Consider the following 19,404-nt stretch of genomic DNA (forward strand, 5'->3'; position numbering starts at 1 on the left):
CTGCCTCTGCCAGTGATGCCCAGACAAGATGGCAAGGTTGCCATAGTGACAGGAGGTGGCAGTGGAATCGGCTATGAGGTAGTCCGCCACATGGCCAGGCTGGGGGTGCATGTTATTATAGGTACAGTATAATGCACCACACAAGTGACACGCACGCACGCACGCCATCGCCATCTGTTTTCAGTGCAAAAACAACGATTGCTTCACAATTAATAAATATGGAATTTAACAACAATTAAAGGAATAAAACATTGTACTACAAGATAAAATAAACAAAATTAAAGTGAAACACTAATTATTTATAACTTAAAAAAATCACACAAATTATCGTCACAAAAAGGGAAGCTGTGTATACGTGAGAACTGCCAGACCACAGCAGCAGATGACGTGAATCATCAATAGAGCACAAGCAGAGGTAAAACTGGTGGTACATTAACCTTAGAAATGATAGTGAAGTGCACCAGTCACGGCTAAATGGGCATAAATGAGTTTTCAACTGGATGATCAGCAAGTGAAAAGATTGTATCAAGCTGTTAAGAGAAGGTGACGTCGCCAGCGTGTGTCATTTAATCATGGTCTGTCAATGTGAGAACAAGACAGGTGTTACAGTTCCGGGCTTGGTATTACTTTAACGTAAGACAATCATTTCCCTAATAATCGATTTTTTTCTCCTTAAAAAACATTTGGCTTCAGATAAGTGCAGATGCAATCAAGGTCTTTTGGAAGTCGAAGTGGCATATCTTAATCCAGGCAATTAAACTAACAACCCTGCTTATATTTTAAAAGGGAAAAGTCTTTTAAAATTCTTTTTGTGAATCGGTTGAAGATCTCAGAGAGCAAATTCATGTTTTTTTCATTCTTTCTTTTCACTGTGTCCTCATCAAGGGATTTGTCCAGTTGGTATAATTGAATGGGGATGGAGCCGTGTTGGCTGTTTTGTTACGGAGAGGACAAAAGGCTGCAGATGTCTTAAAATAAACTAATGTGCATTGCGCACATTGTGTACAAAATATTAATGATGTTGCCTGTGTAAAAATGTGACACCGTTCACCAGTTCAGCCTTCAGACTGATCTGTTTCAAGGGTTTTGAATAACACCCAAAACTGTTTGTTTTCATCATTACTAACAAGTGATGCTGCACCATGAGATGACATAAAGATGGCAAATTTAGGATCATGAGAGGCTTTTTGTTCTGGTGTTTTTTATCACAGTGTTAGTAATTATACCACAATGTTTACTGTTAAAAGAAATATAAAACAAGTAAAGTCTTGAATGCCTAATTTCCTTTATAAGACGTAGCTTTTTTTACACCACAAACACACAAATGAGTTGGGCTTTTGGGAATCCACTATACGTGCAGTGCACTACTGCAGCAAGATGCCATGGTGCACAGAACAGCTATATGTGTCCATGCAGCTTGGATTCCAGGGTGAGACTGAATTGTCCATTCAGTCCACGCGCTTCAAAACTTTGAAGACAACTCTGCTTTATCCGTGCCGAGTGTACACAGCAGAGTCTGTGTCTACAGGGTATCCTTGGAGATGGTTGGAGCTGAGAATAAATGAGGCTTGAGTGCTATATACTGTATGATGACACACACAAAATCCATATGTGACAAAGCTTGAGTGTCTGTTGTGGGACCCTGGGCCATCACATGTGCACGGAGGCTGATGCCACAGGAATCAAGTGTATCTTCATGTCAGATTACCCTCCACTTCTCTTGAGATCATTCATTGAGTGAGAATACTTGTGATAAAAGGGATCTCTCTCTCTCTCTCTCTCTCTCTGTCTCTCTATGTTATTATGGAGTGGATGCATATTTCAGGTTGAGTGTGCGTGGTGCTTGTGTGGTGTGAGCCTGTGCTCTGTCAAATACCTGAGTGGGATATTAACGGGTGTGTAATTGGGCTTTAAGTCTTTTTGAGCAGGTTTTAAACACAGGGGGCTCCACAGAAGGCACAACATCAAACGTACAAAAACAAACATTTGAAATCCCAGGTCTTTGGCCGGATTAGACTGAACTGTTACAGAATAAGAAACTGAGAAACCTCTAAGTTATGTTAGACAGATGTCTCACATTTTGACACATTTACAAGGAGGGTTTTAATCGTGCCACAAACTAATAAGAGTGTAAGCTTTATTTACTTTGAAAGTCATATGTGCTTACATCTAAAAAGGTGGATTTACCATTTGAGAAGAAAGAGATTTCTCTTTGAATAGTTTGAATTTGTTTGTGTATACTAGCTTGTAAATATGTCTGATTTAAGGTCTAAGTTCAGGCTTTTTCGGTTTGTTTTAAGTGCAATATAATCAAGGTAAATGTTGAAAAAGGTGACAGATTGCACTTTTAGTGGGAGTTATATAATACAACAACAGCCACACACTGTAACAGTACGTACCATCTTAACATCTTAGTGTCATTGTGACCTTACATCTCACCTTTGTGCTTTGTCCTGTTCTTGCAAAGAGAGGGAATCAGCATTCATTCATTCAATCATTCACTCATTCATTCAGTCATCTCCACATGAGGGTCGCTGGTGCCAATCCCAGCTGACATAGGCTGAAAGGCCGCCAGTCCATCACAGGGCCATAAATCAGCATATTTTACAAAAAAGTTGCACTTAATTATGCTTTGCTGAGTTCATCAATTTTTTTGAGTGGGAGAAAATTGTGAAATAATTAGGTTATATTGTCAGCACTCGGCCCAAAATATTTAGTAGGCAAATGATCTCCTCTGGGCATATTTTTTAATCACTGGCTATTTTAAGGGAGGACTTTGACCAGAAGCAATTGTGCAGAAATGTGTAGAATATGCAGCATTCACAATGACAATGAAGAACAGCTGTTTATATAAAAGCCTGCATTTGTGTCGGATCAATGTGTGTCTGTTAACTTTGTAACATGGCGTCCTGAGGATCCACATCTTTCGAGCCTGAACCACAATGCATCACTGCAAATTATGCCGTGCCCTTGAAAAGGGCCCGCATGATAATCCAAGATTAGTGTTTCTGTTGGTGCGTTTGTGTGCAGAGAGTAAAAGAGTGTGTGCACGAAGGCCGTTTCTATGTCGGAAGAGAGTTTACACGCGTGTGTGTATATTCACTGTGTGTGTGTGTGTGTGCGTATGTAATGTGGCAAATCCCTGCATTTAAGAAGCGAAAACCTGCTAATGTTCAAATCATGTCTTGTCGATTGAGCGAATCAAGTGAAGGGCTGCAAATTGAACATGAGCTCTGCCTTTTCCTCCTCCTTTTTTTCTCTACAGTTGTATTTTTACTTTCATGTCTTAATAAAATCATATTTCAAATTTCTTAAAGCCAAAATGTGTCAAATTACCATTTTAGATTAAAAATTGTCCTCACCTCTACACATCTTATTCTCTACAGACTGAAGAAAACATCGCTGTTTCTCACAGATCTGCACAAATATCACCCAGTAATCTGTTATTAAAATAAAACAAAAAATTATGTAAAAAAAACCCCAGCCATATTTATATAAAATCGTTCAGCCCTAATTACAATAGAAAATACCTATACTGCATCAGTTGTAGAAGTAATAATAACACTTTCTGTTTCCGGAACACATTCATTAAGTTAACCCCCCCCCCCCCCCCCCCCCCCACCAAATATTAGATACCGTCGGGATGTTTCCATTTCTTTGGAGAATTAATAGAACACATGAGTGACAAAAAAGGATAACACTATTATGTTCTGAAAGCCTCTAAGGGCTTGTCAGACATTTTATTAATCTACTTGCGTGTGTGTGTGTGTGTGTGTCTTCCATCAGGTGGGAGGGATGAGCAGGAGGGCCTGGTAGCCGTCAGAAGGATCTGTGAAGAGTACAAAGAGGCCAGAGGTAACATTGCGAACATCTCTATGAACACCGTCGGTACACAACCGCACACACAGACACACGAATGCTTGTGTACACGTGCATTTGTTTTGGTGTGCCACTGTTTGAAGATAAAGGGCAGAGCTCCAGCAGCAGTGTGTCCCCCAGGCTTGTTTTTACAGCCTTTACCAGGCACGCGCATACACACACATAATTGCACACTTGCAGGTATATATACACACAAACACACAGGCAGAGATTCCTTTGCCGTTACACAGGAATGAGGGTTGATGTTCGGCGAGAGGAGAGACATCGACATGGAAGGAGAACATGAAATATGTGCAAATATAGGAAAAGGAAGAGAAGGGGAACGGGAAATAGAGGTGTGTGCGGTAAAGTGATGGAGATGAGAAAAGACAAATGGTAGCAGCTAAGAGATATATTACCACCCACTGCCTAACCCTTACAGAGTCCTATGTTGAGATATTGATCCAGTTGATCTTCACGGCACCATAAATTCCAATGTGGCTAATATCCTTTTCTGCAACAAACTGCCTCATGTTTAATCTACCTTGCAGAACGAATCAATGGCTTTTAATTTCCAATCAAGAATCAGCGATACGTTAAAAATTCTAAATTTTACACAGGTCTCAAACATGGGTGTTTTTTCCTGCCTGCTCGAGGCAGCAATCTTGGAAATAAATCACCTGGATTGGAAAGCAGATTGTCAGGAGATGCAACGCGTCTATAAACTAAAAGAAAAAAGGTCTTGGTAATTAAATATGCTGTGAGGAATTCTTGTGATGCATAGTTTTTTTATCGACAAAGTACTGAAAAATGTGACGTGAAGGTCCAGTCTTTAAATCTCGTCAGTTTTATATGTCTACCCCAAATTCACAAATCACAGTTTGCCACAGTGGGCTTTACAAGAAAGGAAGAAACCTCAGGAAGAGCCACAGAGACAGAATCCCTCAGATGTGCAATATGTGTTGTGTGTACAGCACAGAGATCAACAAAAATCAAAAATATAATATATTTTATGACTATAATTATGCTATGTGATGATATATTACAGTTATTAAGGTTATACATGTACAATCTTGATCCCTGTGAATCCGCGTCCTGAGTTTGCTATGTATGCTTTATTAATTGTACGATTACATTCTCTGTATTTTTTAAGACAATGAAGCTATGGCCAGAAATCTCAATAATTTAAAAAGTTGGCAGTAACAATAGGTGTTGACCCCCCCAAAAAATCTGCATCGTTACCGTATACTGTAACAGTGACCGTCTCACTCATTTAGCTGATTTATTTTCGAGTAGGAACACCACCACTCACCACTGGATGTCACTAAATCTCACACACTGAACCTGTAACAGCAAGTTTGAGAATAACACAAAATGATAAATAAAAAAAAAAAAACAATGGAGCTTCCTTAAATACAGTTGGGAAAAAATAGCAATTTCTATACTTTTCTTGTTGTTTTTACTCGTTGTGTCGCTACAGAGTTATTGCGTAAGATGTGCTGCATCACTTTTTATCTTTTCATTCTGTAGACATTATACTAAACGTTCTTTCTTGTCTTTCTATACCAGCTGTACATTATCTCCACCTGCGCTTATAACACGCGCTCTCATTGTCATTCTCAAAGGTGCGGGTGAATATAGGTTGTGAATGATATCAATTGGAAAGCCGGCCGCGGTTTGTCTGGTTTGGCTTTGCAGTGGAGAGCCGCAGAAAGCTGCCTGGTCGGGTCCCTGCTTGTGGGTAAGTGGTTGTCAGGTAAAGAGACAGCAGCCATGTAGCTGGTGTCATTGAAGTCGATTTCCCTGGACGGGGCTGTGGTGGAATTGATTACTTCTTTTGTAATTGGCAGGCACTGAGGCATAGGGGACAAGAGGGGTGTCTGTAGGCAGATGCTTGTGCACTGAATGAGAGTCTGTTGCCAGTGTGTGTGTGTATGTGTGTGTGTGTGTGGGTCTAACAGTAATGGATTCTCATTAGTATGTGAGGCAGAAGCTTTAAACATCTCTGTCCAAACACCCTTTGGCATCTTTCCTAGCATTTGCACATTAGTTTGTTACATTAAAAGGGCGATAGCTCATAATATACATTAGGTCCGGCCTCTGGGACATACATGGCTTGCGTTTGATCTGGCCCTGAAGGCCATTCATAAATACGGAGAAAGCAACTCGTAAAATGTTAAAACATTTTCATTATAGCAATTCATTTTCTGCCACGACATAAAATAAAATAAGATAAAATAAAATAAAATGAAATAGACTTGTGATTCAGAGTGATCCCTTCTGGCTTTAGAGGTCAGTCAGATCATGGTCAAAGTAACGCAGGGTCACGTGGTTGTTACCAATCATCACTGACAGGCATTATGGAACGAAATGTGGGCATTCATCATTACTGTTGGAAACATGCAGCTAGCCTTGATGAGTTATGAAGATATAAAGGCTCTTGGATAGATTCAATGCGCTTGCATATCTCCTGTGTGACGCATGTTCTCCCTGGGTGTGCATGGGTTTTCCCAGGGTTCTCCACAGTCCAAAAACACTGCAGGTGTGAGTGTGAGAGTGGATGGTTGTTTGTTTCTATGTGGCCCTGTGATGGACTGGCGACCTGTCCAGCTGGGATAGCGGTAGAAGATGAATGAATGGATGAAACATTTTCTGATTGGCTGGCGCTAAACAACCAACCACAAAGATCTCTCTCTCTCATCAAAGTTATCAGGGCTTCTATCTAGGCTAACAAGGGCTGACCGTGACCCACACACCACCGATAAGGGCTATAGATGGTCATCAGTATCGCTGCTGATTTCCCTGAACAGATTTGTTTCCAATTCACAAGGTCCCGATTTGATTCAATTTGCAATTCAATTTGATTCAGTATTGATTCATTTTCAGTTTTCATACCAATTCCGCTTGGTTATAAAAGGGATTTCCACAGATATAATGCTGTTAATACTATAACATTTGGATTTCTCTGGTGCCCTGGTGCATCATAAAACATATTACATAAAACATTGACCCCAAAGTAGTTGCAAAGCATTGTCTGGTCATATGCAGTTGTAGTTGTACAGTTGTTACAAATATCAATCAGACATTTTAAAATAATTATCAGGACACAAACAAAACTAAACTGTCCTCCTGAGTGAACAGTCACAACACCAAAGCTTCTGAAAATGCAGCATGTGGAAGTATTTCTGGCTCTAGTCTACACCACCATACATGGCAAAGTAATGGAAAACAAATCGTCAAGTACAATCCAGTGGAGATATGCTAATCACTTGAGACACTGCAAGTGGGCTTACGGGAATGAGGCTTTAAGTATTTTTCTTAAATTTATGAACGCTCACACACTTTACACACACTTTAGTCACAGTGCACTTGATGGTAACACTTTCCGCCTTAAACTTTAAGTCAAATCAAACATTTTGCTCAAAAGATGGGATCGTTGTGTAAAAACAACTTGAAAATCAGTGCAAAAATGACATATACATGTTTTTATTTCACAATTGTATTTAATCTCTCAATTCCTGATCTCTTTAAAGTCAGGGCAAGGTGTACATTTTGTAAAATGTACTATTTCGGGCTAACGACCTTGGGATTATGTTGGTCCGTGTGGTCCTCTCACTGCAGACCTCTTTAACCATGTCTGACAGTACCTGGGGTCATTGGGTAGTTAGTGTGTTTTCAGCTTGAACCAGGAGAGATTAGTTTCCAGGCTTTTAGACCACAGGTTTTTTCACCATGCACTGGTGATGCACAGGAGGCTGCAGGCTTTACACAGAGTTTGTCCTGTGAAGCCTCTCTCTCCCTCAGCCTCACTGGGTATGCACCGTGTGAAACATCACCCCGTATTCTCCAGCACTCCTCGTCTAGTCCTCTGCGTACTTTCCCTTTTCTTTCCCTTACATTGTTTACCTACTCTTGTCCTCGGGTGCCTTGAGTTGTTGCCTGGGATCTACACTCATGACTAATTTAATCAACGCTGCTGCTTTAGGACAGATACCAAGATCAGGCTTGGTGATTCAACACTTTATAGAGCACTCATTGAAATACTTGTAAATCAAGGTCTGTGAGGGTACCATATTATGGTCCTTTGCCCGTCTGTGGTAAAGAAAATCCCAAAAGGTACAAGAATATGCAAGGAAAACACAAATAAAGTGAAAGGAACATTATTTTAGAACATTATAGAACATTTTAGAACAGTGTTTCCCAATCCTCGGCCCTCGGTGACCCCTGTCCTGCATGTTTTAGATGTTTCCCTGCTCCAACACTGCTGTTCATCCACTTGTCTTCATTTGTTTTTGAAATATTTCCATAGAGGAAGGAGAAGACCGAGTCATATAACCGTACTTTTTTGCCTTCCGTCTGTCAAATGTCACGATGGCTCTTTCTGTGACGTTACTGATTGGCTGGGTGAAATCCACCTGTTTCTAAGATCTTGTGGTAACGCACAGTAAGGAGCTTTCAGATGTCTACAGAAGTTACCAAAAATAGTTATTTGCCCCTTTGTGCTACCAATCAATGATGTGTTAACAGATTGATTGAGGAATTTGATCTCTGACCGTGAAATCCTGTGGTCCGTGGCCTGTGGACCCTGTTGATGCACCTTCTCGTTCTGTGCTTGTTCTGTTGCCGAAACCTGCTCATGTCAAAGCGTGCAGAAAGAGTGTACGGATGAATGCCACTAAAGAACAGCTCAGTCTGCTCTCTATCACGTCAGCTCAATAAAAGTCTGCAGAAGGTTGCCCTGGCAAAGTGCCCAGATGTTATATTCTTAGGTATCACTGTGCTGTTGTTTTTATGAGACAGCTCAAAGCGAAACTATTTATACTTTCTTGTTGGGGTCTCACGAGCGCTGACGTGAGAGTAGACGGCTCCTTCGTCCTGTGTATTGTGTTGTGTTCAGAATAAAAAGCGATGACAGTTAAGCATTGGTGGAAGAAAAAAAAACAAATTGCATATCAATGTGTTTACTTTTAATTGTGTAACATGTTCGTAATGCAAGATCATAGGCCTGTTGGCGAGCAGAGGAGGAACTCGGTTATGCATTTCAATATCAGATTTAGGTGTAATCCGGCTTAATATCTCCCGTGTGACAATCAGGACACAAGATGCATGTTAAAGCCAGGTGGATAGAGGGGATTTATCAGAAGCAAACAGTGCTTCCTTGTTATTTTATTGTATTCTTCTTCTTTTGTTTGGTTTCAAAAGGGAGAAACAAAAGGGTTGAGGATACTTTAGCAATGGGGGCATCGCCTTACATATTACCTTACCCATGTAGACCCATGTTTGAGTTGGATTTGCACATTTGAAAAGGGTAGTCAAGGGGTTTGCAACCTTTCTGTCCCGTTCCACCCAAATAAATGTAATCTGGATCCGTAACATGAAGATAACATAATGTATGAAGTTTTATATATAGATATACGACATATAACAAAAACATTGTGCATTTATAGCATAAACGGTTGCGATTTCATCACTGTTTTTACCTATTTTATTTTGCCTATAAATATTGAAAAATGACTGAAGATAAACATAATTTCTTCAAAGCTACAGGGAGCCACTGCAGAGGCGTTGAAGAGCCACATGCGGCTCTAGAGTATGTATCTCTAAAGGCGGCCTCTGTGTTGTTATTGAGTCGAGGAAGGTGAGCTTTATAGAAGATCCTGGGATCAGAATCCGGAGCATCGCCCGATCAATGGCGTTTCACTCCCAGCTGCCTTTGTAGATATGACTGGCCTGTGAGACGAGGATTGACCTCAAGGGAGGCCGATGAAGAGAGAGGAAAGGAAAAAAAACCACACACGTAAACGTGTCCATATGGTCACTGAAATGCACACACCTTCTGCTTCTGTTTCTTTTTCTCCCCCTCCACCTTTCTCTCCCGCTGTCTCTCTCACACACGCACACTCAACAGAAGGTGAGTGGCATGGCTCGGAGATAAGGCTGCTATCAGACCGTCAACGGGGACAGCTACAATCTCATCTGTTATGGTGGCTTTTTTTCCCTCTTATCTGTTCCATCAACTCTAATTTCCCTTTTGCTTCTTCTCAGGCCTCTCACATTGTCCTTGTCCGTTATATTTGACCCCCGACAGACTCACTTCCAGTCATCAGGGGCAACGGGGTAGTCCTCGTGTCACCTCCCTGTAACAAGTAGTCAGATTTGTTTAATACTAAAAGCAAATTCAAGGCCCAACAGGATTCACGCTCCATTTGCCGTGTTTAGTGGAGATATGGGTCAATCAAGTAAATGAACTCAAGGGTCCTTTAGGAGTCCTCTTAGGCATACTTGGTACTTACTCCTGCTTCCCCATTTCATTTCACACTGTTGATGTTAGGCTTAATGCTTTGTGTGGAGCTATGATAAGCAGAGAATATTACCGCTGTCAAGTAGACAAAGAGATGAGCTCTCATTCTGTTGCTTAAGATTAGAAGTGGGGGAGATTTTGACATTTTCAATTTTAGATCAACCATTTCGTTTTCTGTATCTTTGTCTGTGTTACCACTCATTGGATAGCACATGTGCCCTTTTGGATATACTTATAATGGGCCTTTATACCAGTATGTAGCGGCCCTGACAAACCAGTGTGGTACGATATAATGTTTAATACTAATAGAAACATGATGCTGCCTCTCTCTCACTTTAAGAACCGACAGCTGTAAGAGACGACTGATACTCTCTTGTTAACGGCCAAAGTGGCGAGCAGAAATAATAAAAAACAGTTTACCAGTTTCTCTCTCTCTCTCTTTCTTACTCTCTCTCTCTGTCCATCCCAGTGGAGTTCAAGAAACTGGACTTAGCCTCTTTGCAGTCTGTTCATCAGTTTGTCCAGAGCTTCAAACAGCGGCGCCTGCCACTGCACATTCTGGTCAATAATGGTGAGTGATGTCATGTTTTGTTCAAATGTGGATTGTCAAATAGTCATCTACAAAGTGTTAATTGGGAAAAAGTAGACATGTTCTTCACAGCAATGATGTCATTAAGATGCTGTCACGATCAGAATTTAAGAGGATTTCAAGTTATTTAAACACAGCTTTAGTCACGCTGAGAAATGACACTGACACCACTAAAACTAAGTGTTTTCAAACGTTCTATTCTATTGGTATGTGCAGGAGTTTTTCAGCCTTTAATAAACACAAACACTGCAGAGACAATAGAGACTATGAGCACTTATATGTATATTGTAAAGTGATATTACAACAAAAGGCCCATTAGTCTTACCAAGCAGTTTAGATGTTGATGTGAAACTTGTTTTTTGAATAAATGATTTCTTGTCGTGCGTTTGTGTACGAAGCGGGCGTCATGCTGGTTCCCGAGGGCCGCACCGAAGACGGATCCGAGCAGCACTTTGCAGTAAACTATCTAGGTCACTTCCTGTTGACTTGGCTACTCCTGGACACACTAAAGGATGCTGGGAAGTGTGGTCTCTTCTCCCGCGTGGTCAACGTCTCCTCCTCTGCCCACCGCATCGGCAAGATCAGACTACATGATTTAAATAGCCGGTAAGTTCAACGAGAAAGCCCAAACTTGTCACGGTCGCCTGCACACTCACAAACACGGGCTCCTCAGGTTCTCCTGGCATTAGTGGGCATCTGTTTTCCCTCCACTTGGCTCAGGGTCATGCCAACCGGCAGCGCTGCTTCCCAGAAATATCAGCAGCCTCGACATCTTCATTGTGCTGTTTCTTAGAGCGAGCAGTGGACTTTGGTATTTGTGGCTGTGAATCAGTTGATGCACCTTCAGTGTCAGCATGACATATTTCATATATATATATATATACTGTATATATATTTTTTTAATTTCTATTCTTGTTTGTATGGAGTTATGCGTTAGAAATAAGTGGATCTTTATGCAATTAAAAATATATGGTGCAGTACAATACCATTATTCCTAAAATGTAACATCATCCTGAAGTTCATTTCATGCCCAGTCTAATTTTGTGCATCTTACTGACACTTTGAGGGATGTAAGAAAATAGTAACAATAAAATATCATAGTAATATTTATGCGCTGTATCAATATGGACATTTCTACAGTGGTTTTATGGGAGTATTTTTGCATTGTATTTAAACCTCTAATCACAAGTTGACAGCATTTGACTCTTTCCTCCTATTTCCACTCCTCGTGGCACAAAGACAACAGTATATTGTTCATGCATTAATATTATATATATTATTACTATGAGATATCCCAATAGCTCACCTCTATAGTAAATGGTTTGTATTTATATAGCGCTTTTCTAGTCTTGATGACCACTCAGCTTTACAATACAGTTTTGCCGTCCATAACCTTGCCGGCACACTCATCAGGAGCAACATGGGGTGAAGTGTCTTGCCCAAGGTCGGCATGAAGACTAGCAGAGCCGGGAATAGAACCCACAACATCCAAGTTGCAAACCCTAACCACTGAGCTACCACCGCCCCATGTCTACCATGTCAAACTAAATCCTAAAGCCCTGTTCACACTGTAAAAAAATCATTCACAGATGAGATTTGGAACTCACATACAAAGGCTTGATTGGTGTACAGCCCGCATTGACCAATCCTTCTTCCAATACTCCATTAGAGGGTCTGTGACAACAAGGGTAGTTGGCAGAAACCCAGAACCAGAATAATACAACACCAGATTAAAAAAAACAAACACCATCTTCTCACATGTTCTCGCATGTGTTTCCGTGACCAAACCAAACATGGTAGTCTGGAGCTCCTCCTGGTGGCTGAGCTGAACATAAACATCTTATCATTCTTTTCTTGCTTCCTCTCTTTGCAGCCAGGGTTATTCAGCCCATGCCGCTTACTGTCAGAGCAAACTGGCCCAGCTGTTATTCAGCTCCCACCTCCACCAGGAGCTGCAGCGTGGAGGTTTCCCAGTGACTTCCTGTGCCGTGGATCCTGGCATGGTGGATACTGCTCTGTACCGCCACCTGTGGACGCCCCTGCGCCTGGCACAGAGCGCCCTCGCTCGCCTGCTTTTGAGGGTAAAAAAAACCGCTGTTCTGTCGCATTACTCAAACATCAGGATGACATAGTTCATCCGGTTTCAGTTGCTCTGATAAATGTCAGTAACTTTACAGATTACATCACTTGCTTTCCTGGAAAGGAACTGCAGCTGTCAGTGCCGCTGTCACCGCCGTGACCTGAAACATCGACTCGACTGCAGATAGTGTCCTGAATGTGAAACGCAGACGTTAATTTATGTGCCCACACAGAAACACGACAGAAGCGGCTGAAATCGCGAGTGCTCTCCACTGTGTGTGTTACTTTTATTTAAAGCATGTCTTGCGTAGCTCAGAGCAGTGGCTGCAGGCTGCTTTTAATGTCTGTGGGATTTAATGGAAGGTGACGTGTCTGTGTGTGTGTTTGAGTCCAAATCTGTTGTCACAGGGATTTGCCTCCGAGCACAACCTGTGGGATGTTTCTGCCCCACATACACAAACACATGCATCACGCAAACTCATGCATGTAATCATCGTGAACGTGTGCGCGCCCACGCAAACCCTCATTCCCTCTGCTAAAGACTAAAAGATGGGTAATAGGACATGGTAATGATATACAGTGACAAATGAACAAACACACACACACACATTCATTGTTTTACTTAAACTGAACATCCCACTGTCTCCCACATTGGTATCTTTTAAGCGTGTGCATGTATGTTAGTGTTTATGTGTGTGTGTGTGTGTGTATATTGTCCACAGACCCCTGCTGAGGGTGCTGCCACAGTGCTGCACGCAGCCCTATCACCAGCCCTGGAGGGGGAGTGTGGAGGAGGCTACTGGGCCGACGGGTGCAGGCAGATGACAACGCCGCCAACCTTTGACCCTCAGCTGCAACTGAGCCTATGGGAGACCAGCCTCCAACTACTGGGCCTGCAGTAGCATGAGATAACCGGGTGAACAACAGGACTCAACCCTGAAGAAAACGTCACATTACGGACCCTTAACTTGGGTCAACCAGCCACCTTCTGTCTCCTATTCCTCCATTTGTTTTTCCTTAATATTTTTTTTTTCCTCCGTCCGACCCTCACATCGAGGTGTTAGTGGTATTTCATGTCGACGGTCTTACAATCCACCGCTGGACTGTGATTGGTTATAGGAAGCAAATTTTGTTCCACATACACCAAAGAAGGGCTGCAGGGGATGGAAGACATGTTTTTTTTTTTGTTTTTTACTGTGAGCGAGCTAACATACGCACACAAATAAACACACTGGAGGGTGATATGTCATTTTGCGGGTATAGATACTGGGCATACGCCGACATCAGTTGTTTGTTCCCTGGTCGTAGCTAAGATTAGACGTCTCGTCACACATCGTAACATTCAGAAACCTTCAGTGACACGTGCTCCAGTCTGCCTTAATGTCATTATTCTGGCTCTCACAAAAAAGCTGTTTCGGTGGGTGTTTTTTTTTCCCCCATACAAATATTAAATTATCAGGAAACATTAAAAAGCTTTTTGAGGAATGGAAATAGCTCAATTTAGAACCTGAAATTTGGCTCTTTACTGGCTGCAAAAATCACACGTCAGTCAAAACTTAGTGTGGGCACACACACACACACACACACACACACACTCTCACACTCACAATGATGCACCATGACATTGGTTAGATTCTTAAAATATGAACACACCTCAATGTAGTGTGCGAACGTGGTGTCATGATTTTGCTTTGACACGTCATAACGATTTGTCTGACTCATTTCACTGGAAGCACCTTGGCAGCTGCTGGTTTTTGTGGTTGGAGCGAGCTGCATTTAAAAGGTTTTTTGCAGTTTAACAAAGATGCTGGGAAAACGTCAGCTGCATGTTTTCTCCCCACACTCCTCAGCCGTCCAAGATACAACGTTCCTATTGACTGACGGGGGAACTGTGCCCGGAAAAAAAGGAGTTGTGCTACAAAACAGCCGGGCCAAATTGGAACTATTTCTTCAGCAGACTGGAGAGTAGTATTATCTTTGTTTTGGTTCTGGGGATTTTCTTTGTCGTTATTTTCTGAAGCCAGGATTTCCAGACAATTGTGTGTGCCCCCCCAACACCCCCCCGTCTCCTCAGAAACAAAAAGGGGACGACGTGGAATCAGCCTCCCGTTCAGTCTGATTCTGTCTCCGTTTTTCTTTGTCATCCGTCTTAATCAGTTTACTGTGCCTGCGATAGACACGAGTGTGAGCTTTATGCACATGAGTTAAGCATTGAACCATGGTCTATAGACCCAATTCATGTTGATAGAGTACACAACAATGGCCGGTCCAGCAGGACCAACAACTGAAGGACGGAAAGAAAGTCCTTTTTTCCCCCCTCTCATAATTCAAGCTGTGATTGGTTCCTAATTGCTGCTGCTTCCTCATTTGGCACTGGTCCCAGTGCATTATGGGATTGAGATTTCCCAGTGGTGAGAATCAAACTCCATCTGCTGAGAGGACATGCGCGCGCACACTCACACTCAAACATCGGGAGCTGTAGTGTATATCCGGGCAGAGGCTTATCGAGGCAAAGCACAAAGCCAACATGTCTGTCTCAGACTCATTAGGAAAATATCCACACACACACACAAATACGCAGAACACACAGCCATAACACCATCACCACTGTGATTAATAGTTTTCACTTTGATTTTCACTTTAAATTAAAAAAAGTTTAGAATCTTACAATCCTGCTGTATCTGTGTAACGTGCAGATACAGCAGATGCAGCTGAGCATCATAAATGAATCTACTACTGTCGCCGTATGGGAAGCAATAGTGTTACAAGGACAGACAATTCAGACTAGAACTAGAAAAGTGTAAAAAATAAATAAATAGCTTCTCATAACCCATAGTTCAATCATTTGATTCATGTTTTCAGTAGTCAGACGAAGACACAGCATCCAAAAAATGTCAAACTGTTTCTGTTTACAAAGACCAAAACAGAGGTAAAACCAACAACAACAAAAAATCACCAAATGTTATGCACTGCAGCTTTAAATGAGCCCGAGTGAAACAAATCCAACTCAGCTTTTAATAGAACTACATTATTTTTGCTAAATATCACAATCCTTAGTGTATTTTAACAATGGAACATTTACAGATTTCAATTAAAAGCAAACATTTCTGAGTTGTTTTATTTCCTGTTGTAGCAATTGTGAGGGAAAAGACTTTAAATACCAGCAATACTCAGTTTCTAAGTGTTATTTTCCTTCTCAGTGTTGTCAAAGTGCTTGGAAACAAAGTGTTTATCGCCTCGGTGCTTCCTTGTTTGACTGTGGCTCCTTGAGGCTACACTACACTACACTGACAAAAAAAAACCAAACAATCAAAAACTAGTCCTAGTGAAACAAATGTGCTTCGTGTCCCTTCACAGAAACGAAAAACACCAGCTTACCACTCGGCTGCACTCATTTAGAAAGTACACGGCTGTGGTGTGAGGCTAAATCCTGTCACAGAGCTGTCATGTTTCTGCTGCTACAGTACAACGTATTAACACTCGAGAGCGGAAACATCCGAGCACAACATTTTCCAAAGACGGGGTGAGGAGGAGTGCGAGGGGGGGGGTAGGATGCTAAATGATCAATAATTACCCTGTTATACATTTAGCTTCCTCCTCATTCTGCACAGACAGGACGACACAGCACGGTGAACTTAAACTGCAAATATAGTAAAAATAAAAAAAGAGTAAAAAAAAAAAAACAGGTCAAGTGGCGTGCTGTGATATCGTGTGTATGTATTTTACGTCATTTCAAAGCGGCACCCGCTGGATGTGTGGACCAGTGGAGATGTACCGTATGTAGACTGAAAGATACATTAATAGCCATTCTTATTCTTCTGACTGACCTGGGATTACATTTATATTAAATGTTCTGGTCCCAAGTTCTGCAAATCCTAAATGTGTATATGTATAGGAAGATAATATAAATATGTACACGGGGGAGCCAGATGAACTGAGTCACACACTCTGGTACAAGAGAAAAACATGTGCTACTACATGTGCTACTGCCCCCCCCCCCCCCTTCACCTTTAACGCATGTGTCCATATACCGTCCGTTTGAGTGTGACCTTTCACTTCTTCAGCCTCCTCTGGCTGTAAATTGAAAGCCGGTGTAAACACTACACTCAGTGCATCTGGACCCCCCCCCGGGGGTTTATTAAACGTGTAAAATGTTGTATTTTTATTGTTTTCTTCATTGTTGTAGAGAGATTTGATTGCTTTTGCCGTGCCTATGAAGAAAATCTCCCCTCCCCGCGTGTGCAACTGTGACTTTTTTCCCCATGTAGAAATTGACTTGTAGAACCTGTGATACGGTCTTGTCCTGTGCGTTGCTGTGAGTGTTTTCCTTCTCTTTGGTAATGGAGACTAACAGTGTGTATGAGTGAGTGTGTGTGAGTGTATGTGTGTGTGTGTGTGTCTAGATTAGGGAGTTTATGTCCATGTTTTTTGTCCCTGGTTGTGACAGTCCAGCAGCAGCAGCCACCACCTTTTCTATTGTCCGGAGCCTCTCAATAAACATATCATTGTGCCACTCTTGCTCTCTGTGTCAGTGAGAGACTGTCTGTGCGATGATGCTCGGTCTGAGACCACGAGCCCCGAGCACAGGCTGAACTTCTGTGATGTTTCTCAGATCCATTAGTGAAACTCAGACAGACACAAACCTTTTACGATTAGATTTCCGTCCAACCAAGTCACCAGTCCGACACTTTTAAACAGGATTCTGTTACGAGATTAGTCGGCAGACACAAACCGATTCCTCCTGTCAGGAATAAATGAGGCTCAGTGTCTTGTTTGATCAGGACACTTGGACAAGTAGCTCACATTTAAAGACACAACGTGTTCCATCATCGGAGCTACAGCTGCCCCATTTAGTCAGTATAGAAGCATATTTTTGGATTTCTACCTGATCTGACAATCTTCGAAATGACTGTAGCTCTGCTTGCCAAGCTTTTGTCATCTTATGTTCACTTCAAATTGGAAATGGAGGCAGCTCTGCCTCATGAAATGTTTTAATAATCTTTGAAACCATGTGCCCTTGTTGTTTCAGACAGGGGAGGAAAACAAAAGTAGGCATCCTATTTACATATTTGCCTCCACCACCAAACGACTTAAATAAATCCAGCTGACACTTTAATGCAGGTTTTGTACGACACTGTTGCTCGCATTATTGGGATTAGACTTTGTCCATAAAAATAAAACTCAGTGACTCACCCCTTAATCAACCTTTTTCAACGTTCTCGCTGTATTTGTCGTGTCCTCCGTCCTCGACAGACTGAGTTAACTATCTTTGCCAGATGTTTAATTTGTCTTATTTGCACACGGTCACCTTTGGAATAACAAAAAACAAAACTATATAATACTATACAGTACAAACTATAATGTGAACAAGTTTGACTTTTTACTTCTTCCTCACTATGACAGACAAATGCCATATATGTATATATATATATATATATATATATATATATATATATACACTTTTTAAAAAGGGTTGCGGGATTTACAGCATATATATCATTCATCTTGATCATCATTTTCTTTTTACTCTGGAAATGATAAACAATTGTGAAGAAACCGTATTCATTTTCAACACATTCTGAACTCAGTGACCAATTCACAGTTAATCCAAAAGCCTAAATATAATCCCAGTGTAATTTTTTTTTTTTGACAGGTCTGCACATGCTCGGTTCGGCGACACTCGATGTGTCTCTGACTCATTCCAATCTTCTGGTGTCACTGTAGCCTCTGCAACATGCACAACATTTAAATCAACCCTTGGAGCACAGAGCATTTCGACTGCTTTTTTTCCATTACTATGTTTAAACGTACGGTCTATACAGAGGGTATACGAGTGTGCAACATAGAGTGTCTTATGTCCTTTTTTTCAGCACAATCTAAGCAATCCAAAAGTCATTTTCACCAACTGTATAAACACACCTGAGCAAAATAGTACTTGAATTTGTGAAATTTGCAAATACATCACAGTTCAAAGATCACTTGGCTCGTTTTTATGAAGAAAAATAACTGAAAAACGGTCTATTTTGTGACTTCTGCACAGTTATTGCTACTTTATATCACGACTAAAAATGCGACATAAAATGAATCGTAACATTGACTCAACAACACATAAGAAGATGAAAAAAAACACATTTTTTAAAAGCCTGAATGTGTGATTTATTAACACCCAGATCTTTTGTCCTATTCTCTCAATGTTAAACTTGATTGCCCCCCCATGAATTAATCACTGAGAATGGCTTGCAATAATGGTGATTAATGGTGGATGACATAACTGCAGAGAGTTTGGTTGAAGGTCAGAAAGGACAAACCCAAGAATAATCATTAAAAAAAAAACAGACTGATCCCTGATATCCTCACTATAAAGCTTAACCCAGAAAAATGCAACAAATGAATGCTACATGTCTCTCGCTCTCTCTCTCTGCATATGTGGGAGAAAGAAAAGAGTTCAGAGGAAAGCTGTCATCTTGTCTACGAGGAAAAAGTGCCTCTGAGACACTCGACGAGGCAGCTGTGCCAACATGTTGGCGCGACGCCGCACAAGCCACAGAAACCACAACTGAACATCAAAAAACGCTGG

The 19,404-nt window shown here is 41.4% G+C and overlaps 1 protein-coding gene across 4 annotated transcripts in view; it reads left to right on the forward strand.

The window, feature by feature from the left end:
- Positions 1 to 17,340, forward strand: part of LOC131449165 (dehydrogenase/reductase SDR family member on chromosome X-like) — a 32,555-nt gene extending 15,215 nt beyond the window's left edge. For 2 of the 4 annotated variants that reach the window (XM_058622067.1, XM_058622069.1), the window contains 6 exons: positions 14 to 121; positions 3,787 to 3,855; positions 10,629 to 10,730; positions 11,147 to 11,354; positions 12,622 to 12,829; positions 13,550 to 17,340. In XM_058622067.1, the coding sequence (XP_058478050.1) occupies positions 14 to 121; positions 3,787 to 3,855; positions 10,629 to 10,730; positions 11,147 to 11,354; positions 12,622 to 12,829; positions 13,550 to 13,729 (875 nt within the window). In that variant the 3' untranslated portion in view covers positions 13,730 to 17,340. Of the gene's footprint in view, positions 1 to 13; positions 122 to 3,786; positions 3,856 to 10,628; positions 10,731 to 11,146; positions 11,355 to 12,621; positions 12,830 to 12,925; positions 13,102 to 13,549 lie in introns of all 4 variants that reach the window. The other 2 variants (XR_009234255.1, XM_058622068.1) reach the window with 2 other exon arrangements.
- Positions 17,341 to 19,404: the final 2,064 nt, after the last annotated feature.

Source organism: Solea solea, chromosome 2, assembly GCF_958295425.1.
Source record: "Solea solea chromosome 2, fSolSol10.1, whole genome shotgun sequence".
Taxonomy (NCBI): Eukaryota; Metazoa; Chordata; class Actinopteri; order Pleuronectiformes; family Soleidae; genus Solea; species Solea solea.